At 35.1% G+C, this 26,174-nt stretch overlaps 1 protein-coding gene across 1 annotated transcript in view; it reads right to left on the reverse strand.

The window, feature by feature from the left end:
* ABI3BP (ABI family member 3 binding protein) overlaps nt 1-26,174 on the reverse strand; it is a 137,403-nt gene that overhangs the window by 92,215 nt on the left and 19,014 nt on the right. Inside the window, exons 2-6 of the mRNA XM_083855075.1 lie at nt 24,641-24,820; nt 16,907-16,972; nt 14,773-14,905; nt 5,549-5,730; nt 2,542-2,603 (exon numbers count right to left, since the gene is read on the reverse strand). Of these exons, the coding sequence (XP_083711201.1) occupies nt 2,542-2,603; nt 5,549-5,730; nt 14,773-14,905; nt 16,907-16,972; nt 24,641-24,820 (623 nt within the window). The remainder of the gene's footprint in view (nt 1-2,541; nt 2,604-5,548; nt 5,731-14,772; nt 14,906-16,906; nt 16,973-24,640; nt 24,821-26,174) is intronic.

Here is a 26,174-nt window from a genome sequence, read left to right on the forward strand (position 1 = left end):
CTTATATTATGAAATTAGAGGAACTTAACCAGACAGAAGAGGAAATAAATTTCTACTGCATTTTCTCTTCCCTACCACTACCCATTGTTTATGAAGGGAAGAAGAAGAACCATTTCTAGAGCACTCCTTTTCTTCCACTCTCTCATTAGTTGCTGCTCACACAGCCCCAGGAGCTTAGACAAACTTAAAGGACGAGACTGCCAAAAGAAACACAAGATGATATGTGACTGATGTTGAAAGGGCAGAATGACTAGATGGGTTGGTAACGTTGTTTTAATAAACAGCCTTTAAAAATGTCCTTGCAGAGAAGAGTTAGGACCATGTTGATATGAGTCAGTTGTGTCTTTGGAGCAAAATAAAGCACAAACAAGCTTGGCCTAAGTAACACTTGTTCTGGCTTTGCATCAATGATCTGATCGTGCCACTGAAACATACCCCACCAAGTGCTGTGGAAACTGAAGGAACAATGTAAACTTATCTGCTTTTTTGGCTTTTTGCACCATTAAAGCAAGAATGATAAGAAAATTTTTAGAATAATCTATGGTCTGTTTCCATGATATTTCTGTGAAGGGTGATAAAGCAGTACTGCTCTGGAGCTGAGCCCTGTGAGGATCACAAAAAAGACTAGATGTTGGCTCTAGTCCTCCTTTCATACTTGAGCTGTGCAAATATTTGGAGAACTGTTTTAGATCACTTTCTCAGGACTTCTCTTGCATAAATAGAATCCCTACTTGCACAGAAGCAGCATAACAGTCAGGGTTCTGGCACTCAGGATTTACTAAGAGGAGCAAAGGGACTCAGATTGCACTCCATCTCCCAGAATGAATTACCTGATCTTGGGCTGTGTAACTTTAAAGACACATGGGACCAAGGGGAACAACAGTGAAGTTGACTTCATCAACATACTGAGATGAGCCCTCCTGAATATCTAACCAACTGGATTCATATTACCTACTCACAAATAAAACATTTTCTTGTGAACACAAGACATAAGTATATTTCCAATAATGAAGCATTATACTGATCTAACTCTGTATGTAATGCAATAATTGAAGTATTACTGCCCTAAATGAACGGACATGGCCTCAAGTTGCATTGTGGAGATTTAGGTCAGATATTAGGAATATTCATTTTCACAGAAAGAGATGTCAAGCTTTGGAAATGACTGCCCAGGGAAATGGTGGATTTATCACACCTGGAACCTTTAAAAAATATGTGGATACAGCACTTGAGGACATGGTTTAATGGTAAACATGGTGATGGTGCTGGGTTAGCAGCTGGACTTGAGGAACGTCAAGATCCTTTCCAACTCATGGGTATTATGATTCTGTGCATACCTAACTATTCCTAGAAGAAAATGTATTTCATGAATTATGGCTTGATTCCTGAAGGAAATCCAGGTCTGATAATTACCAACCATTTATAATATTCTGAAATATGAAAAACAAACAATGGGAAACCATACGTTATTATTTCCTACCATGAAAATATTTGGAAAATTTGAGACAGAAGAGAATTGTGAAGAATGGGTTATTCTCTTGTTATAATTAACACTCATGAGTTAACCCTCTAAAATCTCTAAAGTAAGATGGATTTCTACAACTTTTCTTGGGAAGTTATCCCATAGTATGCCTCAGAAATAGCAACCTAAAATGAAGCAGAACAAAAAAAAAAATCCTCCAGAAGATTAGATGCTGAAACTTGCACTTTGATAAAAAAACAAGGAAAGTAAATATAAAGAAACCAATTTAATCTCACAGCAGAACCGGTACAGCTCAGAAGTTATGACTTAAAATGTCTATTTTTCACTGTAATAAAACTAACTGGCTGGCTTAATCTAGAGAGCCTTCATTTCTGCTTCAGCTCTTGGAAGAAAAAAGTATCTGGGTACATGAATCCATAAACAAATGAAATCCACCCCATGCCTGTTTGAGAAAGTTTATGGAAAAAGTCAGATGAGGGGAAGAAAAATCTTAATTATAGAAATCATCAATTTTTTAATGAAATGGTAAAAATACTACCATGCCACATAAAAGGATTTAATGGACAAGCTAGCAAACTTGATTAAATTGCCCTTTCCAGCTCCCTCTGGTTCTGCAAACACTTGCCTCACATATGGGAGCTATCAGTGAATTCAGTGGGATGACCAATTTAGAAGACATGAGTATATACAAAATTACTCTATAAAATCACATCACCAAACTATCCCAAAGCCAACTGATCACAGCAAATATCACAAGTTAACTAACCTGACTATTACGAAGGAATAAGAACTTTTAAGTTTGGAATCTACACATGTAAACCAGCAGATTAATCTTTGAGAGGTTGGAATAAGGGTATGTAATCATCTCAGCTACAGTTCTCAATTATTTTGCCCATCAACACATTTAAACATATTCCATACAGTACATTTAACAGATTGTTTTCTATATTGGAAGTTTCTGGCCTTGATAATGTCTTTCTCACTGAAGAATAATAGAGGATAAAAAATTTGATCATATGAAACACAAATTGGGTAAAAAAAGAGATGCTTTTGCATACCTGTGTTTGGGAATTGGGTACCAACTTGTACATATTCTGGATTTGTCCATTTACTTTTTTACCTGTTTTGACAGAAAGATAAATAAATACACAAAATTAATTTTTTGTTTTGTCCAAAGCAAAGCAAGCCAAGTCTATGCACCTTTTTCTTCAATTAGGAGAGTTAGGAGGCTGAATTAAAAACCTATATAAAAACACAGTATGGATTTTTGTTTTTTTGTCCTATGTCTCCAGATCCATTAATACGTCTGCAAGGTCTTCTCTTCCCATTTTGTCAGCAAGGAAATTAAATGTATTCTTCTCGCTTTGTTTATGATTTTGTTTATCTCAGTGTATGAACAAACCCCCAGATTTGAACTCTGAATTTTTTTTCTCTTAGGTTTTCCTCTTAGTTTCTAAGTATTAGAAGTTTCTTATGATGCAGCTGTTGAGTAAGCCAAGAAAAAGTTCTGTTCAGCTTCTATTCTAGCATGATGCTTCAAAATTTCTCTGTATCTTCCACCTTTACACTTTTCTGTTGCCTTTGCAACAACAGGTGTGCAAACAAGAGTCAAGTTACATGTTGTCATATTTTTTCTAATTCCTTCCTAAACAGATGAGAAGTAGAAAAAAAAAATCAATTCTAAAGAAATATCAATTGAGATACATTTAATTTGGAAAGAAGTCTTTCAAAGTGCTTGATAATTCTAAAGAACAGGACTTACTATTGGCCTAAATTCAAGGGAAAACTGACAGAAGTTTCATACTGACTTCATAAGAAAATCATGGTAAGATGGTCTGAAATAAGCTACTTTCATCTCTTCTAAAAAAAGTCAGTTAAATAAATGCTGAACTTTTGCCATGCCTTTCATGTGTCCTCAAATCATGAATTAAAAGCAGATTCTCCTCCCCAGCCCTCCCAGCATGTTTAATATATAACAAAAACTCAGCCTGTGAATTCAACAAATCCGGGAACATGCAAAAGAACTTTCAGTTTGCAGTAATTGATAAATATTCTTCAGTGGGAAAAAGAACATTTACAGTAAATGATGTTTGGTTTAGATTGAGATGCTTCTCCTATATGAGAAGAACTTGAGTTGATACAAATCAGGAAATCAGCACAGAAAAGAAATGTCTGTGTTGATTGATAAACTTTACAGGCATATGGTTATACATTTGTTATAAATATACACTCTCTCTTTACTGCCCACATTTCCTGTATCTACCTGCTATACACTAAAATATGAAAGGCTTGAATTTGAAAGTGGTGACAATTTTCTGGTTATAAGATTCTTTATTAACAGACTAGAATGTAGACGTGCAGGGTAATCACAAGCTCTTGGATTTAGCTCCTGCAGAAGCATCCACTGAATACACAAGTCTACATCATAGACAAAAGAAATCTTACATAAATAGAATATGGACTTTTACAAAGTAAATGGGTCTCCATAAACTTACAAGAATGATTCTCCTGACCTATTAAAAATGTAAAATGTCTGTAAGAAACACCATTTAGAAATACATTATATAGAAAGAGAAAATATGGTGATGCTTTCATTAGCCTTGAACAAGTAATAAACTATAAACATTTTGCACTCATCACTCCCTATTATTCTAAGTGCTGAAATGTATTTCATCACTTGCCCTACAGATGACTCTAAGATGTTGGAAATGTAGAAAAAAACCCAGAAAAAATCCCACTTGGTAAGATATCTGTAAGGCTGAGAAGCAGAGCTTTTTGTGAATCAAGTATGGGAAAAAGCTACCACTATTATTCTCCTTAAGCTCATGGTATAGCAATGGCACTATTCTGGACTACTAAAAAAACTCTATGGACACTGGGCAAGTGCTTCAAAGTTACTGCTTTGTACTTTATTATGAAGGCTAACAAAGCTCTTTATTAGAGAGTATGAAGGTTTTCCCAGTGTCACAAGCACCATACTGCTCCCCACCCTTATCCTCAAGTATATTAAGCTCTGTAACTCACCTACAAGTCAAAACTGAAGTCCAAACTAAATATCAGCTGGAAATCTCATATTAATAAGGCGCTCTAATGAGAACTCCCATTCTTTACATTTTGAGTCAAGCTAAAATACTAAGTATAGGAGTTTGCAGCATCTTCTGAACAACATCATATTTCAAAATACCTTTATGCAAATGTTTGAGGAAATAAATCAAATTGGATAACCTCTGTTAAGTCCTCTCTTCTTGTCATTAAAAGGAGGAAAACTCTGCTGATGCCTATTTCCTCTACTGGCATGAGTGATTCTTTCAGCAGTATATGCTTTTTTTTTAACCACGGTTAATTTCACATCACTTTTCCTACATTGTCTTGGGACTTCAGAGGAGAACCTCAATACATGACTGACAGCCAGCCAGAGGTGTTATCCACTGCCTCCATGAAAACACAAACAAGAGCATGCATGACACTGCATGCTTCAGACATGATCCATATGATACTTTGATTGAAAATTAGCTTCAAATTCAACTTTTGAGTGGAGTCATAAAGGGCCCATTTAGGCAGGACAGGCCCTGTCTAGCTTGAAGTCCAGCTTCAATGGAAATGCAGGGGTAAAAGAGGATTTAAACAACACTAATAATTTCCATCACTCATACGAGTTGATGGAAGAAATTAAATGGATTAGTTGGATGATGGTTGATTGATTAGTTCATTATTTGATCATCTTATTATCCATGGCCTAAGGAAAAAGCTTAGAATCCAATCAGAAGTATAAATATTCATACTCAACACTTGATGTGTATCTGTACTAACACCATTAGAATTCTACCAACCTGCAGCAGATCCTCTATTTGCAATGACAAGAGAACATCTTTCAGAAGATTAGGTGACAGTTTTTGAGAACCAAAATATTTCTAGCTTCAGAAACTCCTAAAAGCAGTTTTTAGGGACATAATGGATGGCATTTAAAAAATAAGAACTTAATCAGTAGCTTACTCTAAGTAATACCAGAGGAAACAATACTTTCAAAATCAGCAGTTATTTGATTATCTGTTGTCAAATACTTACTAGAGAGAACTGTCTTATGATTCAAAGTCTTGCTCCAAATACTATCCTCTGTGTTGTCTTTAACTCCAAATTCATAAGGTGTGTTTGGCTTCAGATTGTCAATCACTGTCTCTGTAGCTGGGCAGAGCTGAAAAACCCATTTCTTGTCTTTACCTTTTTCTCTGTAGCGAACTGTATAGAACCTGTTCAGGGGAAAAAAAAAAAAAAAAAAGATAGATCCACACAAAGGAACTCACTATAACCATTTTGTGAGGAAATAATAATGCTAATGCTAATAATGATAATGGTAGTAATAATAATACTCATGTTATTCTGTTGTTCTTGTTCTTTCTGGCTCTTCATGGTCACCAAATATCAGAAAAGCCAGATTTATTCCACATATATACTCCATCATACAGACCCTGACATTAGGAGTATTATACAAAGAGCAAAAGGGCAGTCTCCTCATTCAGAAACACTCATTATATGTGAGGTTCTAACCACAAAGTCTAAGCTCATTGTCCAAGCAGTTCTTGTGATTCCAACTTATGCCAGAACTAGTCAACTGAATCATGAGTCTGCTAGTAAAGAAGCCTCTGCTGATTTCTCAAAATCTTCTATATCCGTCCAGTGAAAGGTGTTCCCGTCAAAATTAGTCCAAAAACATTCTCCAGGGAAGACCAGCAATATCTGCTGTTTGTATAATACATTCCTCATTCAGAGATCCTATTATGTATTCCCCCCACTTCAAACAAAAAAATAAACCAAGACATCACTTTCAGCAGTTTAAATGAATAACGCGATGAATACTAACAGATGATGAAACTAGGAATCATTTCTACAGAAATTGCCCAATTCTGTCAAGGAGCACCACCCTGAAGAAGCATGACTGCAATGTTAACCAATCAAAAACAAGGCAGGGGAAATGGCAAGAGCTTCAGCACAAGAATTCCCGTGCTGACTACAGTCACATTTTCAATATACATGCTGAATCGCTACCAGAATGGAGTGGAGGTTTCCTTTCTTGGAAAAGCAAATCTCAGAGAGATCTGGCAACTTTTTAATCCAAGTATTACTGAAATTTGTTACACATAACATAAATAATTCATCTCCATCATTCATATCTATCTCGCATTTATATAATCTGAAAAGGGATTAATTCAGTCCAATTGTACTTTTCCACACTTAAATAGAACAACTTAATGCTTATAAATCAAGGTTGTGAGATTTATTACAGGCATTATATAGTTGATTATATAGAGACAAAAGAAGAGAACTTAAAAAACCCCAAATCTACCAAAAAAAAGTTCTTAAACAACTGAAAAAATTTCAAAAATCCAGACTAAAATTACTTAGTGGGCCAAACATAATACAATGAATTCATAAAGCTGCTTCTGCTGAAGTTACAGAAGAGCACTTTCAGAGTACAGCTTACATGAGACATGACTCTTGATTACACAGCAATTCCTACTTCACTATTGAAACACCACCTAAGACAAGGCAAGTGTCACTCATGGAAAATATTTCCATGCCTAATGGTTCACTTTGTTTACATATTTTATCTCATAACTGTCAAATTTGTTTTCTTGGCATCAAAAATAAAGATTCTCCTGGTTTAGTTGCTACAATTCAGCTCATTCAGGTAACTCACCACGTTACACGATCAATATTTATGTTGGCTCACATAACTTCATTAACTGTACTAGTTTATGTTCAAAATAAGATATAGTCTAACTTAAAACTTGGAAAGGAAAGGAAAAAGGAAGGAAAAAAAAGACAAGTAGTGAATATCTTCTCTCAGTTCCAGGACTACCGAGTAATAATCTGCCTCTTTACTTCTGTGGGCTGTGATCTAATCAAATGTCAAATAATAGATCTAATTATCAGTTAAACTGACAAAGAACATTTTAAACAATCAATTATTGGAAACATTAAAAGAAGAAAAATTTCTTCTTCTTTATCCACTTAATCCATTTGTATGTAGCCACAGAGACATTAACCAACATTAAAAGCTTATTCAAACTCCCTGTCACTGTCTCACAAAGGATGTAACTTTAATAAACAAATTCAATCTTCAACACAAATGCCTCTTATTGGACCCCATCCAGTCTTTTGGTAAGGGATTTGGAATAAGTAGAGACAGACATAAAATGTGAATTCAAGTGGAAATAGTCACCTTCTTCCTTTGCCTGAAAGAGGAATTTTCATCTGTTTTCATCTTTTTTCTTACTTTTTCCTACCTATTTTAATCCAATGGTATAGAAATACAGTGTTTGCACGTGATGGAAAATAGACAGTATACTGATTCAGTTCAGTACTGAACAACCTAAAAGAACAGCTGCATCAGAAATGAGGAGGAAAAAAACACTAAAAACTTGTTGATAACGATAGACTTTTAAATGGCTATTCCCACTTGTTTCTAGTGGACAAAATGTTCTACTTTTTAATGCTGTCTCCACACCTGGGAATTCCTTCACTCTAACATGAATAAAAATACCAAGAACACTTGCACAACAAAAATCATCCCATCTTTCACTTAAATTCAAGACTATTATAAAATCCGCAAAGAAGATTTTCGTAATTGTGCCAAACTATGCCACTAGAAAGAGAAACATACAGCACAGAAGAAATGTGCTCTCAACTCCAAGATTTCCAAGCCTATAAAAACTTCACCAAGGGTATAATTATTTCAGTGGAAACTTGCCACAGCGAGTACTAAAAACACTGACTGCGATGACAGAATTTCCTCAACCATTTCAATAAAAAGCAATAAAAATGAAGTTCCATTTAACAATTTGCAGGTCACAATAATTTGACTATTAAAAATATCTAAATATCTACATGTGCTTTTGGGAAAATGTAATCATTTGTTTATAGAGTAAAAGTTCAGAAATGCCAAGTTTTGTCATTAAAGAACAGCAACTCATTGTTAAGCCAAACCAACAAACTGCCAAATAAAATGCAGTTTCAGTGTCTGCCTGAGAACTCTGCACTGATTGAATTTTGTTGTAATTTTATTTTTCCCTTTTTCAAACCTTTGTTTCATCAAAAATACAATATCAAACAGTCAACACATATAATTGAAGACATGAGTAAGCAGTAAGATCCAGTCACCACTCACATCTATCAGTCCCCTTGTGGCAGTGACATACATACACAAAATGAGTGCAGCTGGCTGAACTGGAAACATAGAAAAACATCTTCATAGATTCCCTCCAGAAGGATAGAGGGCAGGCTGAAATAGAGTGCTGTCATAGGGAAAGTTACACTATATGTTTCTCAAATAAAACACTTCCCATTATCTCTGTGAGGTAAAAAAAGGAAAATCTGATTGCTCACCACAGGGCCCTAAAAGCTAATATCCAAGTAATATACTATGGAACACTCCTGGGAATGCTATTCCCACCCATGAATACCGGTTTGATGCTTCAGCAAGGAGATGGCACACCCAGCTACACTTGGTGAGAAATTATTTTAATCTAGATTCCCAGCAGGTATAAAGAACTAACAATATTTAACTTAACTTAATGTTTAATTTTGATTAATTGATTTGTTATGTGTTTTGGTGGGGGATGTTATTCATTGTTCATTATCAGAACAATGTTTGTTTAATACTCTTGTATTTCTATTTACAACAAATATTAATCAAATTATTGCAGGGGTCACTGTTTCTTTGCTAGCTGGCACTCTATAAAACATTAGATCTCTTTTGTCAACTCCATAAAAGTTAGTACCTCCCTCTCTCCCTCTAACAGGCAACAAATAACTCCACTCATTTGAAGATACCACCAATCAAATCACCCTAAGACTGTAGATAAATTTTACCTCCTCTCTTTTTACTACACAGCTAAAACTCCAACAATTTAAAACAAAAGGTTTTAAATTGAGCAGGTGAGAGGTTCTGTTGCACTCAGAATTAGTCACTGTAATAAATGAGGAAAAATAAAAGAGAGCAAATCTCAGCAGAGCAAAGGAATAAGGAGTCTGCATTCATCAAAGAGCCTCTCTCCGTATGCATTTGTGCAACACCACTGAATGTTTAGCGTCCTGCATTACTGAAACTCTATATCTTTGATGATACTTTGCTTGTCTCCACATAAGACGTACACAAAATGTGATGGCAGAAATAAAATAAGACGAATTTCATAATTTAAAGGAAGCCACAAGGGCACAAGATTACTCATAGGCCAACCACGGTAGTGATTACTGTATCTGCAAAGTCAATGTGACTCTCAGCCTGACAAAGAAGGTTGTTTCTCTTCTATATTCAGCTTACATAGTTTGTTTCTCTAAACTCTACAATGCAAGGCAGTGCTTAGTTTAGAGCTTAGTTTAGAGCCTTTTCATTGCACTAGAAATCAAAATAAAATGTCCATTTTAAAGAAACAGCACAGAGAGTTTTTGCTTTTGAGATGAAGCAAATCTTGTTCGCTGTTAAAAAAAGTAAAATTCTAGGATAGATATGCAAGACATAAGTTTTCATCTATCAGTGTGAATGATAATGTTTTGCCAAGAATTCCACTGCCATTTTCCCGTTTTTAAACAAATCTCTGTTCAGTCAGATCCCCCGAACATGCCTGCACAGTCAAATATTCATACACAAACAATTAGATACTGGAAATCTTATAAGGCAGATGGTTTTATGAGATTTCAAGACTAGGTCAGTTTGTATAAATATCATGGATTTATTTGGAACCAAGTCCCAACCAAAACTCCAAACAATTTAATCATGACTATTTTAGTCACACGTAACACTAAACAAACAATTAGGCCTTGGAGATACAAGAACATTCCAGCTCTTCATGATTTCGTGTTGCCAGAGACAAAAGATGATAAAGCTCCTTTCTGTTTTGTTCATAGAAACACAATCAGAATTTTTTAAAAGAGACTATCAGCATAGCAGGTAGTTATTTATCTATAGTTAGACTTGATTAGAAATGCAGCATCCATGTAATGTTAGAAAGTAACAAGAGAAAGGATTTGAACTATGATTTTTCAGACACTGAGTGTTGCGCAAATTGACATGAGGTTGATTATATTGTTTCCTTTGTTACTGCTAAATTTACTGTAAAGTAACATAAAAAATGGAAATAATTACACCAGTGATGGTTACCAGTTAAGTTTGCAAAGCACTTTCTAATTTAGTTTTGACTTTTACATGATCACTAAAATTCATTTCTTTTACTTAAAAGTTTTGGTAGAATGACTGAAATGAAGAGTGAGAGGCTCTGAAGAGGGAGAGACTGAACAGCAACAAATCATTCCAGTTTACACCAACAGCTTTTAGCATGTACTCCCACAGCAACAACTCAAAAGCATCTGAAACTCTAGAAGTGTATTTCCTGTTGTATGTTTTTCTTTAAGAAATTATGCTATTTAAAATACTTTTTTTTTATGACGCAACACAAAGTATGACAGTTGGCAGCTGCATAATGATAGAAGTCTGTAAATAGGCACAGGAGGAGATCGGCACATATTTTTCTGAATTTAGAGTTTTAAAAACTGTACTTCCATGTACTATACAACATAAGGACTAAGTATGAACTCTTCTCTGGTTTTCATTTACTGTCTTTCTTTCTTTTTTTAAAACCATCAGATGAAAACAAAATAAAACACAAAATCTGTGCTACTTTAAAGTATGGCATTAGGACATTTAAAACACAGACAAACCAATTAAAACAATGTCAGTGTGAATTTATCATAGTTTTTAACTTAAAAAAAGATATATCTTAAGGTTTTAAATTTATATTTTTGCATGTATCTGAAAATGTGTTTGTTTTTCTATACAATGCACTCAACAGAATATTATATTTTACCGTATCTATAAACCCTGCTTTCATCTAACATGGAAAATAATGATTTTTATTCCATCTCCTGACTTTTTTTTCTGAAGAACTAAAAGTAAAAGTCCACTTTTTTTGACCCCCAGCTACAGAGATGTTCTAATCAAAGCAAATACAAAGAAAGAAAAATCTACACAGTATTCTCTCTTTTTCAGACCTGGATGGACAGTAAATGAAGCCCCAATACTTTTATTTTGACAGATCTGTCCACTAATATTGGTTTGAACATAGATAGGCAGAAAGGAAACAAGCCTCTTACTCTCTTGGAACTAATAAAAAGAGGGACTGAACGTGGCTGTGCAGCAGGATACCATGACTTTGGCATCTTCCCTCATCAACTGTCTTCCACTGGGTCAGAAAGCAGAGAAAGTTCCACCAACTGCGCTCTCTGGTGTTATGTAGTTTTCATCAGTTAGATAAAACTAACCACTTGAGTTTTTAAATTTAGATATTTTTGTTTTGTTTTAAATTTTAGTGCTAGAGCTCTGATGAGAGATAATAGTCACTTCAAGAATGCTTCAAAATTTCATTTTTGGTCCACAAAAATGGCAGTAAATACTTTTGCTTCAACAAGGGATTAGCATTTGGGGTTATCTTGAAGGAAATACGTAGCAATCTATTAGCTTATGCTCTTAATCTCTACTGAGTTAAGCCAAAAAAAAAAAAGATTTGTTGAAAAATGTCACGGTAAATTTTTTTCATTGGAGTTTCTTAAGAATTTCATAGATACAGAAGACCACTATGTGCCCTGAAGAAGCATACAATAATTTCACTGAAACAGTAAAAGATATCAATGCTCGTTCAGAATATGGCACCTCTTATTCCAAATTCATTTGCTCACGGAACCAGATCTTCCAAGGAATATCCCACTGAGGTCAAACTCACACTAGAGAAAATCTTGGCCAGCAGAACTGTACAATTCCATGTGGTTTCTATCTTCTGACTCAGTAACACATTGAAATAACTTTTATTATGCAACATTTGTACAAAAGCCTAACATCCACATGGAGATGGTAAAATCTGATGCCGAGAACAGTGACTCCATTTCAGGTCACAGAGAATTACAAATTTAAACCTTGGTGGGATATTTACTGACAGAACTGAACTAAGGGGTCCTGACTGCTATGTACTACCAATGCCAAAGGTTAGAGGTTAGCCACTAGCAGCAACCTTGAGCATGATTAACAGCACATTGCAGCATGTCACAGTAAGGAGAATATGCCAGATGAAAAGGCATCAAGTAAGGTAGACTGCCCCTGAAATAGATTGAGATATCAGTGAATCTATTATGTGTTTTTTAAGTCTTGTACTTTTATCACAATGCTAACTTGCTAAGAATGGGCTACTTCCTATTTTTTCTTCTTATTGTACATTATCAATAGGGAATCAAATCACTGTAATAAATTAATAGTTTTCCTTCTACACACTGGCTAGAAATATAGATGGATCTAATCTGTCTTAGAATTCTAGATATACACACCATGGACAACTGTTCTCATCATTTATATGAATCACAAGCACTTTGGTCCAGTAAAGGTAAAATTAATAAGAGCACCACTTAAGTGACTTTTTTTTTTCCTTCATGAACTTCACCGTTATGCTTGATTGCAAAACAGAAATCTGGTTTTAGGTATAGACCTATCTTTGATAAGATCATTTGAAATTTGATATAAAAGTTTTTGAACTAGCTACTCCTGTCTGACATTATTTACTAAAATGGAGTGCACACTGAAAGCAATTCCTGAGAGGAGGAATACATTAGAATATATTCTAAGCACAGCAAGACCATAGTAGCACACTGCTTTGATTGAAAAACTATGTTAAAAACTTTGTTCAAACTTCAAGTCATTGAATGTCCAAAAAGAAAACTGATGAAGTCATGGTGGTGGATGCCATTTGCCTTGAATTTCCAGGTGGATTAATAAAGGATATAGGCTTCTCCTGAAGTGTTCTTCGTTTCTACTGAACGAGTGTTGCAACGTTGGTGCTGGCACATCACATAAATTCCTTGGTAAAAAGGGTGCTAAAATCACCACGTCAGAACACTTTACAAGCTCATCCAAGATCAGCTCATTTCTTCAATTTGTCATAGTAGGAAAATATTTGCTTCTTTCTTTATTGAAAGAGTGAAATCTAAGCCTAAAACAGCTTTTATTTCTACTGAAGAAATATCTCATCAAATTTCATCCTTGGACATTTACTAACATTCCATGACGGTTCCCTAACAAACATTAACATTTTTTCAAGCGTGTTTGAAATTCTGGTTGGTGATGAAGATCCAAACTCTTTGGATGAGAAATTTCTAATGCTGGAAAGGATTAGTCCTTTTGTGAGGTATGAAACTTTTGTAAAGGTATGAAAAAGGTCATCCTGGCTTAGTGGGATTTTTTTTTTTTTTTAACGTAACTACGCTTGGCATTCAGTTTAATTGTGTCAGCTAGTGTTTTCTTATGACCACCAGAGTAAGAAAATTCAAATCTAAATTAGACAGCTACAAATTAGACAAATATTAGATAGGTAAAAGGACTGTTCTGAATATTTTCTTTTAAAAAAGCGCATTTAAAACCCAAAAGATAACAGTTGCAAAACAGATGTAGATGCATCCCATGGGTGCATAATGTTTCTTTTTAGTTTCACAAAACACTGCTGAGTAGAATAGAGCTTCACACAATGTAAATGAAAGGAAAAAAACATTCTTCTGTTGTCAAGGAAGAATATAAAGAGAACACAAAGACAAAGTAGGAGAAACATCTGCATTAGTAATTAAAAAACCATAATACTGCACTTAATTGAGAAGCTCTTCTGCACTATGACTTCTCTTGAAACTGCTGCTTGGTGAGTCATCCTGAGTTTCCTACCTACTGTGCCACCCAGTAAATGCCAAAAATATTGAAACAGAAGAGATCCTCTTCTACTTACAACAGAAAATTAATGATAGCTGTGCTGTATCAATAGCAGGAAAGCTCTTTTATTGATAAGACAAAATAAAGGAAACAAAAAATCAAATGGCATTAAAACAAGGCATTCTCCCACCTCAGCACAACAAAAGACTTCTTTTACACTTATTCAGTCAACTCTAAAGCAAAATATTTCCTGTGATTTAACAAAGTTTCGACTGGTTCAGATACAAATGAAGGTAGAGTCAAGGCCATTAGCTTAAGAACAAAGGATCCAGTGTGAAATATCAAGATTTGTAATTCAGCATGTAGACATCTGACTAAACTTGCTGTCAAGTAAAGAATTGCAGAGCACTAGCACGAGCAAATGAGAAAACTTACTTCACATTCAGAACCATTGTTTACAACCCTTTAATTTCCACTGTAAAGCTTATCTTAATCACAGCAGAGAGCTGCACTGAATGAAATTATGGCAGTAATAAACCCCATCCTGTTCCGTTCTTACCTGTCACTACCACAGTTACTCGTTGCTGTCCAGTCATGTTGAGGGTTGACTAGGATGCCCCAAGAGAGAAATACAGAGGTTGGGGTGAGAGTGCCAACCACCAGCTGCAGAGGCTTCTGTGTCTTGTTCCTACCTACGTAAGAAACATATAAAGTTAATTTCTCTCTTCTGCATTATGTAAAGTTTTTGCAGTTGGATAATTAAGGAAATGAAGATCTACTTCTCTTCTAAGCTTGAAGGGAAAAGTACAACAGTTCTCTATTTTTCATGGTCACTATTTCTAACGCATGATTTACAAAAGTGGCAGAGACAGTGTCCATGATCACTTTTTCAACCTAATATTCCAGTTAAAACCAGTTTTTGAAAATGAATATTTGGTGGTTTAAGTACACTCAGTGTAAGAATAAGCTATAGGTAGATTAAATTGGCTATCTTGGACTATATTACAGTAGACATGACAGAGTCCAGGACATTTGAAAGTCTCCATGGGTGTGATAAAAATAGTAATTTCTTGGCAGGTTTCTCAGTAACACCGTAAATATATCTACACATAATAAATATTTTCTGGAGCATTCTTAAGAGTAAAATAAAACCTACAAAAGTTCTTTTGCTTTTAACTGCAGGCAGATCTAAGTCAATGTCTGTATCTGTGGGATTTTTCTCTTTTAATCACTAACTATATAGAAATCAGGTTTTGCATGATACTGAACTTCAGCTTTGCTCTGTATGAAGGAGGAAAATTCATCTGTGGAGAAAGAACTCATTTTAAAGAAAGTTTAAAAGCTAATACAGAAATGAACAAATGATCTAGAGTCTCTATTTTGAATCTGTGGTTTAGGGACTGCTACAAGCCCAAAGAGAATCACTGATGTTTGAAAGATGATTTGCTATAGGAAATCAATATATTCTTTACATCATGTTAGGTACTGCAAAAATCTAAAGGATCTGCACCTCCTCAAAATGTAGAGGTGATCAATATTTCCTGAAACTTTATAAGCCACTGATCTAAAGGGTTTTTTTCTCATTGTTGTGAACCAGATTTGACTAACTTTCTTCTATGCCTTTTGAACCCTATTATCTCTTCACTTAACCAGCCCCAGTGACAGTCTGATTAGTATTTTCAACAAATACACGTGTGGACATTTAGAAATGTTAACCATATTGGTTTTTACTTTATGTTGATGATGAATATGTTGCTATGAAACCTACATTAAAACCCAACATATAAATGTTGCATCTGAAAGGTGCACTTTCCAAAATCTTTCCACACAATATAATGTGTTATACCTGGCTAAGAGCAAGAAAAGATTTACCCCAAGCATTACCAGGAGTTAGGAAAAAAAACCATCTAAAGATCATATAATAATTTGGGTTGGAAAGGACCTTTAAGGACTATAATCCAAGTCCCCTGCCATGAGCAGGGACATCTTCAACTGGATCAGGTTTCTCAGAGCCTTCTCCAACCTGACCTTAATTGATTCCAGGTATAGGTTGTCAGGTGTTGTTTGCAACAGTCCAGTTATCCTGAAAGAAGTCTCCATGTTAAAGTACAGAATTAAATCTCCATAGTAAAGTAAGGAATTCAGAACTAACAATATTAATGACATGATTAAGATCATATAGAAAGACTTCGAAACAGATGAAAATAAAATTCAGATTTGTACTCTGCTGTGTAGAGATTCAGCTGGAAATATCACTTTTTCCATAAGTTCTCACATCAGCAAACATAGTAGTAGTATATGATATAGAGAAAGACAGATGGACAAACACAAACTACCATTTTCCAATGAGAAACAAAGAGCATTAACATGTCTGTGGATGAAGGAGTCTTTACTTGTAGTTTGGGAAGAATAACTTCAATGTCTTTAAACATCAGAAATTAGTATTCTAAATTTCAATTACCATTTACAAGACCTTTATACAAAAAAATCTCTAGGTACATCTTCATGTTTTGAACATCATGTGCGTGGCTACTGACTAGGAAACACTGTCCTACATTTTACCTTTCCACATATGGAATTTGTGCATCCCAGTCAGATGCCTACAGGTAGAAATATCTTTTCAGAGAAGCCCAGCAAAAGGTTCTGTTTTCTTTCAAGTATTTTAGGAAAGAGTTACAGTAATATTAAAATACCTGAACAAGATTTCTTATTTGAAACACGTGCTGGTCTTACTGAAACCAAATACCGAGGCTCTGCATCTGCAAATGAATGAAAAAGCAATTAATACAGATTAGCAAAGAGAGAGAAAGGAAAAGCAGTACCAAAAAAAATTCCAAAGTTTGCTGTACTACTGAAAAGGCTCTGCCAGTGTGGGGAAAACCACTCTAATTTAACTTCACTGATTCTATGCACCTAAATCACTGGAAACCCATACTATGTATGTACCTTAATTGTTTAATTAGTCTTTTTAAATGGGTTTCATCTGCACCCAATAACCAAGATAAACATTGAATCAGCTGTTCAAAGCAGTGTGGAGAAAAGAATTAGTTAAAAAAAGGAACCCCAAAGTGCACATACATCTTCATTTACAAAAAATTGTTTGTAATATTTAATATTTTTTAATAAGTGTGGGCATGTGTAACCACTTGGACATTTTTTGTATTGAGACTGAAAACTAGAAATAAGAAACATTTTAAAATAGTTTCGTTTCTCTGTATTTTAAACAGTTTTCTGCTCTGCATTGTGAGACTGTTATAATTCTCACCAAGTATTCAACAGGATTATTTTAAAGCATGTCCTTAAAAGTTCAAGAACTACAAAGCCAGTTTTCAAAACTCTAAAAATTTATGGGTTTATCAGTAAAATGTCCAAGGATTGTGAAAGAAAGTTATTAAAATATTTTGAAACAGTTTTTCCCTGCTCCATAATTGGAAAAGTTAATTCTGGCTGAAACCTGAAATGACTTGTATAGCAGTATAGAAATAGATTAGCTGCTAAAAAAAGAAGGCAATAAACAAAGACTGTTAATGCCTCACTGGACATCTCAGCTACAAAACCTGGCAGTTTTCAGGATTCATTAGTTCTAGCAGGTGTTTATGTTCTGTAAGAAAGCAGTCTCTGTGGAAATATTTTCTGTTATATGCTCTTCATTAGGCTTTGTTCTGGTGAATTTAACAAATGTTGCCTTAATAAAGAATACAACACATTCCCATTTTCCAGAGAATTCATGGCTCTTCTGACTGTAATACAGCCTACAAAAGAAAGTATTTAGGAAAACAGCCTGAGACTAGATGTTGAGAGAGAAGAGGCTGTTAGAGACGAGGCAGTAGAACTTAAAAAAGTTCTACTTCTTTAGAACCACTGAATTTAAGACAATATTATGATCATTATAACTGAAATCGGAAAATGAAATTGTTAAGGAAATCCATTCAATACCTGGGACAAAATAATAAATTTTGGTTCTGTACTTAAGATATATCTTAATTTAGAAATATGACTCCACAATTCCTGAGCAGAACCACCCATTCTACTATGTAGATGTTAAGAGTAGAGCAACTGTAATTGAAGTTAAATTAATTGGTTTGATGTGCAGTATCAAAGCATTATGCATGGACTGGAGGACATATGCCTTTAAATGCTTTTATTCTGAGCAGATATACATTCTATATCCAAGGCACCTGAAATTTAAAAATGCAGAGAGCTTTTCCAATATCACATAATGAGCCCCGACTCCTTAGAAATGGAAGTTCTTTCTTAGTCTTTCACTGAAATTCAACATTTCTTTTAGTAAGTTCAGAAGACTACTGAGTTTCCACACTGATTCAGTCTTGCTGAGAAATATGACTATCAGTCATCATCACAATGCTGAAATCATCTGATGCTTCTATGACTCAATCCATATTCAGGGTGTTAAAACATTGCCTCACCCATGTATTAACTTCTATCAAGTTACAGGAAACATTTAATGATAATCTCTGTTCTTTCATGATGCCTATATATATTCATAACCCATTCCACAGATCCATGTCTATAAGAAGCAGGAATCCTAGGAAGAGGTGAGTAACACAGCAGAAGAAAATGAAAATTCTGCAGAATACCAGAACTTCAATAAAACCACAATTTACTTAGCACTAATTCATTTAATGGTTAAGAGCTAAATTGCAGAAATAGGAGGTAGGTAGGAAAATGTGACAGTCACTCTTAAAATATGCATGTTTGACTGGATGTAATTATGATTCACAGAATAGATCAACTATTTACATGAAAATATTTTTAAAAAGAGAAGTTTATTTGAAAAATAAAATTATAACTTCGAGTAAATGCAAACTACACCACAGAGTACAGACAAGCCTGTTTGCAGCTGAATATTTCTTATTTTCTTTGAATATTTAGTAAGAAAAGGATAGTTACAAAACTAGGATTGATGTTGAAACATCTGGACACAGATGCATGAGTCCAGCATCTGCCTCCAAAAATAATTTCAACATTAATCAGTATACAACAGAGATACACATGATAAAGATACAAAAATATAGATCTGTCTGTCTCTCATCTGTGAGGATCCACAATCTCATAAATGAAGGATCCCTACAAAACAACTCGAGCTTGAACAAGTTCAATTTGAAATATATTTGCAAATTTGCTATGAAAATCTTAGCTGCTCCTTGATGTCTAACTCATTTTTGGTGGGCTGCTACTCCAGGACCACTTGTTTGAATCTATAACTGTCTAACCCGCTTTATCAAGGCTAGAACAACAAATATCTTGGCTAAGAATTCCTTTCAGATCAGAAATAAAGTCCAAATAGTGACCACCTTCAATTCTTCAGTCACAAAATACTCTAAGAAAACACCCAGGTGTACCAAAAAGTGCTCTTTGGTAAATTCATGCCTAATTCTTAGTGGTATGATTCCCCATGCATGGGCTATTGTACCAGTAAATAAAACTATTAAAAGAAAAAACTTCTATTACCAACCTTAATAGTTTATGAAGACAACTAGAATGTAACAAAAATACATGCCACTGACATATCACATTAACATAGGAGAACACTTCCACATGCCATGAGCTAGGCTATTAAATCAGTGGCAGCAGGCAACTAACATGCACTACAAAATGCTAGAAAATGCTGCTTTTGCTCAAGCACACTATCCAGGGCCCAGCCAATATGCACTTAAAAGCAAAACAATGTAAGAAGGAACTGACTGATAAACTTAGAATAAATCTTAAATTGTAGTGTTACAAATCTATTGTTAAAATTCATGGATCATTGGACTCAGAAATTAAAACAAAGTATTTTTTGGCTTGAGGCTGCAAGTCATTAATCTGTATTTAGGGATTGCTAAAGACTCATCATGGGATGTTGTTAATGGCACAGTTGGAGGAAGGGGAAGATGGAAAGTATTGTCATGTAACCAGCATGGGAAAAGACAGAGAAGTGGGACAAAGGGGCTGACATGAATGAACCCAGGTGATCAATACACTTGCCTAGAGGAAGAGGCATCTGCTGACTTCCTCCAGGAAGACTTCCTTCCTTCCACTAGGCTCAGCTAGCATTAGCAATGAGAACCTGCTTTCTGGTGAGCTAGCAGGAGGCAACATAACGCTGAATTAACATTCACATTACTTGGCATCTTGAAAAGGATGTAACTAATATAACTACCAGCTTTTGGTAATTGATCAGCTATAGGAAACTGCACAGCAAAATCTTTTAGATAAGCACTGCTCTAGCACAGATCCCTGAATCACACTTTTTAAAATGTGCTCAAGGTGGTACTAGAACTCTCTCATATATATACATAAACACAAAATTCACCCATCACTTACTGCATTGTTATAAAGCAGGATTACCAATACATTCTCCTCTTACACTGTACAACCTTGTACAAGAAAAGGAAAAGCAAAAGCATTGCCCAAATTTGAGCTGGTTTTAGAAACTGAAAGGGAAAATAATTTTGTTCACTCTATTAAGTAATTGCTGTTCATTCTTACAAAACCTTCCTGTCTCCACCCAATTTTTTTGGATTTCTCCAACAGTATCAACAATTTCTAGGAGGCTGGCCTGCAATCTTCCTAGCCAAGTTAGAAAAGACTAACACAAATTTCTTAAGCAAATACTCTTTGTTTATGAGTCAGGAAGACTGAAAGAATTAAGATAAAGATTTAAGTCAAGCTCAGAGTTTTTGGATGGGTCCATTCACCTTTTTATTAGTCTAGCTGAATTAACATCTTGATGTCTTTTGACAGTATCTGAATAGCTTTCATGACCAAAAATAATGTTGTTTACTGTAATGTGAGCACATAAAGTACACTCAGCACAAACCACATCTGGTGTCCTGAAACAGAGGCATAACTCTTTGGAAACAAACTTTGCTGCTGCCTTGTCATTGTCATTGACATTTCAGTATGATTCAGATCTATCTACTGGTGCATGAAGCTGCTCAAGACTTTGTTGCCAGCAGAAACTCATTACAAGTTCAGGAAATCCAAGTTCAGGAAATCCAACAGAATCCTTTTCTCTTTGCATGTGCCCATTGCAGGCAGATCCCAATTTACTGATAACGTTATGCAATTGCTGCCTCAGTTACTATACAATTTGCAAAACAAAGTGAAAACGGATGTTTTCAGATAAGAATTTCTGTAGTGAGATGCTGAATATTTTAATGGATGAAATGTAGGTGAATGTCACACATTGCACAAAGTCATGTATCTCTCCTGAAAATCCTAGGAAATGTCACATCCTTAATAATTCTTTCAGAAGATATCCATCTATAGACACGTAATTTTATAAATTAATGCATCTGCTGGTTTCCATCTTCCTGTTAACAGGATCATAAGAGGTGTATGACCCAGCAGAGAAGATGACAATAAATTTCATATAAATCTACAATAGCTGGGTTGGAAATATGGATTTTTCAGGCCTTAGAAATATATATTGTTGTGTATATTGTGTCATCTTCCATATTCCAGTTCCAACTGGGAACAATTATCCCAAACAGAACACCAATTATGCTGCTCCATTAACAAAACCAGGGATGCAGAGTTAAATCAAGGAAATGTGGAAATTGTCCTGGATGTAATCTCTCTCCCAGGGGATTATAGTCCACAGCATTATTCCTTAATGCATTAGAAAAATATACCTTTTAGAGAGTAACAAGTGTCCTTAAATGTCCATTTCTAATCTTTACCTTTCAGCTACAAGCCAATTTAAGGTTGTAATCATTGCCCCTAAATTAACTGGGAAAGGTTTCTCTTTTGATGAACCATAAAACTGACAAGAAAGGAGGAAACATTAAATTTCATTAGTCTTGGTCTAAAAAGACCACAACGAATTTTCATATTTGGGATATTTGGGAACCACTTCCTTCACATCCTGTTCAATAAAAGCCTCACCTACCACTGTTCAGGGAAGCCTGTAAACTCACCAGCTTTCTGTAAAATTCAGGTAAATCAAAGCATGAGAGGAGCAAAAAGGAGCTCTCATGGCAAAAATGAATGTTCAAATCCTAGTTGTTTGGACTGTGGAAAAATGTGTGGAATACACTGAAGACCATTTTCAGCGTGTGCAGTGGCACTTGGATCACTAGAATATCTAGAACATGGGATAGACAACCTTGAGTGTGAAATTTAACGTACATTGTTTTTATGTGAAGATAACATACTAGGCCAATTCATCACATATGAGATGCACTAATAATCTGGGATTTTTCAGCAACAGGGTCTGTAGGGTTATATCTTTGGCATATTTCCTGAGAGTATTTTTATTGTCCCACTACAACACTTTGCTTTTTCTAAAATCAATATAAAACGTATGCTAGAGCTGAAGTCTCTGGCTTCCACAATAAAACTTAATCATGGTTCCTAGAATTAAGAACCATTCTGCAATTCTTCCAGTTTCTGCCAGCAACTTCTCCCTAAATATGGTGGGGAGGAGGGAGTGTGCTAGCAATCATCTCTGTCTTCATTTCTGCCACACAAGTCACTCTAAAGTAGAGCCAAAAACACAACTGATGTTTATTGCTTTAGCTCGTGTTCCATACACATTTGGAAAGCACAGTCAAAGCTGCAGTTTAATGTTGTGTTTAATATTTGGGAAATGGGAAAAATTATGCACTCTCTGTTTCCAATAAACAAGTCCCAAAGGCATACAATCTAACCCTAAATCTCTCAACTAAAAGCAACAGCTCCAATAAACCTACTAGTAATTGCTTTAAATAAATGTTTGCAACTTGGAGTACATATTTCTGATAACTTCTTTTACTCCTGTCTTTTCAAAGATGACATTTTCTGAAGGTTAGAAACGCTTGCCTTGCTGTCTATATTACGTTGCATTTTGCATGTTTAGTTACTGGATGTTCAGAAGTCACAAGCATAGATTTATTGTCATAAGGAAACTGACAACTTCTATTAGCATGAGGGAGGTAAAATTTTGATCTTATTTTCCTTTCCAATAGTCATAAAGGAAGAGTATTCCTCAACATTTATGCTTTTCCCTCTCCAGACACCCTACAGTAAATGGATACGCATGTGGCCAGTGTTCTGATGTGCTGTAGAATTGAAGAAAGGTGCCTAGCTTCCAGCCATTAACTGTTATGGTTAAAGCTACAAAATATCAATATACCTGAAAATCCAGGTGGTCTTGAGCTTTCAGTTATCAGTTTTGCAAAGCACGAGGTATAAAAGTTTCTATTAAATAGGAAGTGAAAATGATCTTACATGATGTTATATTCAGTCCTTTTTTGCTCTTCCCTAAGATCTCAGAGTACCTGAGAAATATTAATCCTCACTACTCCTGCAACAGACACTGTTATGCCTAATGCACAGTATACTATACAAAATCCTGTACATCATTCTTAGTGAACTGATTCAAAAGTTACCCAAAGGATGAATTAGCTAAGCCAGACCCAGCTTAAGTGATGATTATGCATTCAAACACTGGATTGGCGATAGAATTACAAAGAGATCCCAGGAGTACCAACTCATGAAAAGGAAAGTTAACCTTTGCCACAGTGATCCTATCAGTGTCTAATATCTTAATTATTCTATGTCTAACATTTTATTTTTTCAGTTTTTATTATGCAGTTTTCAGCCCGGAGCAGACACCCACAATGGCCTTAACTGACCACATCAAAAACATGGCAATTATTTATTCTATCCTCATGCATCCTTTCCTCCCCCTTGTTTTACTCCAAGGTCACCAGCATTACAATGATGAGGGTAAATTTATTCATTTCAGGCTAGAAAAGCTTAAAGAAATCAATAGGAAAATCCTTAGGGATTTAACAGATTTCTCAAAAGGTCAAATCCTGATAAATCAATGTTTCAAAAATTTATTCTTCCTTCTCCCTATTCCAGATAACAGGATATAGTGTTCTCGACATGGTTTAATCTCTTCCATAAAACAGCTCATGGCATTCTGTCGGTACCACCTGACATGGAAGTGAGAGGTTAATCCAGAACATGTAATACTGGAGGAGAGCCCTACAAGAAGAGGCATTATTTTGATATGAATGTTTCTAGCAAAAGGAATCAACCACACAATTCTCAAGACTGTTTCACTGCTTCTTCTATTATGTGTTAAAAGCATGTACTTTTCCCTCATACTCTACTTTATAGCTGCATCTTTAGGCAAACCATCCCATTTGATCTGTGATGTATTCAGGCTCAGAACAGTCTCTCAGTAAAACCAAAATCCCCAAAACAAATACCAGCAAACAATTTTTTCCAAACAACTTGTTGCTCCCTTTGAAGGATCTGCTAATTCCACTTTCCACTGAAATTCTTGACAGCAACCTTAAACAATCACAAAGAAACCCTGAGCAGCAACCCAGTAAAACAAAAATTTAGGTGAACAAAAGGTTCACATTCTCCTCATTCTCTTCCCATAATTCATTACAACAACAGCATGCGAAGCAAATATGTCTTACCAAGTTCTGTTACATGGTTTTTCCCTTCTGAAGGTAAAGGAATGTACTGATTAGAAAATAAGTTGCTTCCATAACCCAGGACAAAACCTTCTAATTTGGTGCTTTGACTTGGTCGAAGATATCGCATGCAAACAGTGTCCTCTGTTGCATTGATCTGAACCTTCAGACTCTGCCTTTTCACTGGGGAAAGAGTGAAAAAGAGGAGATCAGAATGCATTATCTTGCAAACACATATTCAGTAATGGAACATGACAATATAACAACATAGGGCTGTTTAATTTGCTAATAGCATGCAGCTGAAAAATTCCTTATAGGTGATGTCTCCTGGAAACACAATGTATTTTAAAAAGTGAACTAACAGTCATGTAAAATAGTGGTTGCCAACATGACTGTTTTTCCACTAGTTTAGCATTATCATTTGCATTAACATCTACAATTGCAGTAGTAAAACCTTGCATGAAGTACGTGGAAAAAATGCAAGTATTTTTTCCTTTAAATTCAAGAGTTATAGTAGTATTAGCCTTAGTACGACCCATAGGAGAAAAGTATACAAGTTTTTGGTTTGATTTTTTTTGTTTCTTAGTAGAAAATATGAAGCCATAAAATTAAGCTAATCAGTTAATCACACTCAAAATATATGGTAAAGGATAAACAGTAACTAGATCCAAATAAATCTTCTATGATTTTTTTTTTTCCTCTATGTTGGACTGGAAATGTAATTTTGTATTTGGAATTACACCAGGACACCTAACTAACATAAATACTTTACTCAAAACTACAAAGAAAACTCTTTTTAAACATTCATTTTTATGCTTTCCAGGGGAACAGCACATAAAGCAAGAAACATCTTGTATATCCATCTGCAAAAATTTAACTTGTAGCAACAGAGAATGACTTCACAACAGAATAACTTTTTAGGCTACAAGTTGGTGTTTTGGCTTCTTCTTGGTGTAGTAAGGGAGGACTGGCTTTTCCCTTTTCCTCCCTTGGTATGTACAGCTTTAATACTCCCTTGTTACTGTTAGGCCTATCATATTTTCAAAACTGGCTTTTTCCCAAAATTACAACACCAGCACTGGACTAGTATGTTTTGGGTTATAATTTCTCTTCTCATTCTCAAAATATAAATTTTATCCCCAGGAGATTTTCAGGCATCTGTCCAATCTGAAATTAACTTATCAGGAAAACACAGAACTTTGCAGACAATGATTTTACTTCAGGAACTAATCCTGAAGAAAAACTACGAGATAAATGATAACTATGTAAATGATGAGATAAATGATATTGAATAATAGGGTAGGGTGATACTAAACTTTTCTTTCTCTCTTTCTCTCTCTCTCTCTCTCTCTCTCTCTCTCTCTCTCTCTCTCTCTCTCTCTCTTTCTCTCTCTCTCTCTTTCTCTCTCTCTCTCTCTCTCTCTCTCTCTCTTCCTCTCTTTCTCTCTCTCTTTCTCTCTCCTCTCTCTCTTTCTCACTCTCTTCTCTCTCTCTCTCTTTCTCTCTCTCTTTATTCTCTCTCTCTCTCTCTTCTCTC

The sequence above is a fragment of the Zosterops lateralis genome (genome assembly GCF_965231275.1).
Source record: "Zosterops lateralis genome assembly, chromosome: 2".
Lineage (NCBI taxonomy): Eukaryota > Metazoa > Chordata > Aves > Passeriformes > Zosteropidae > Zosterops > Zosterops lateralis.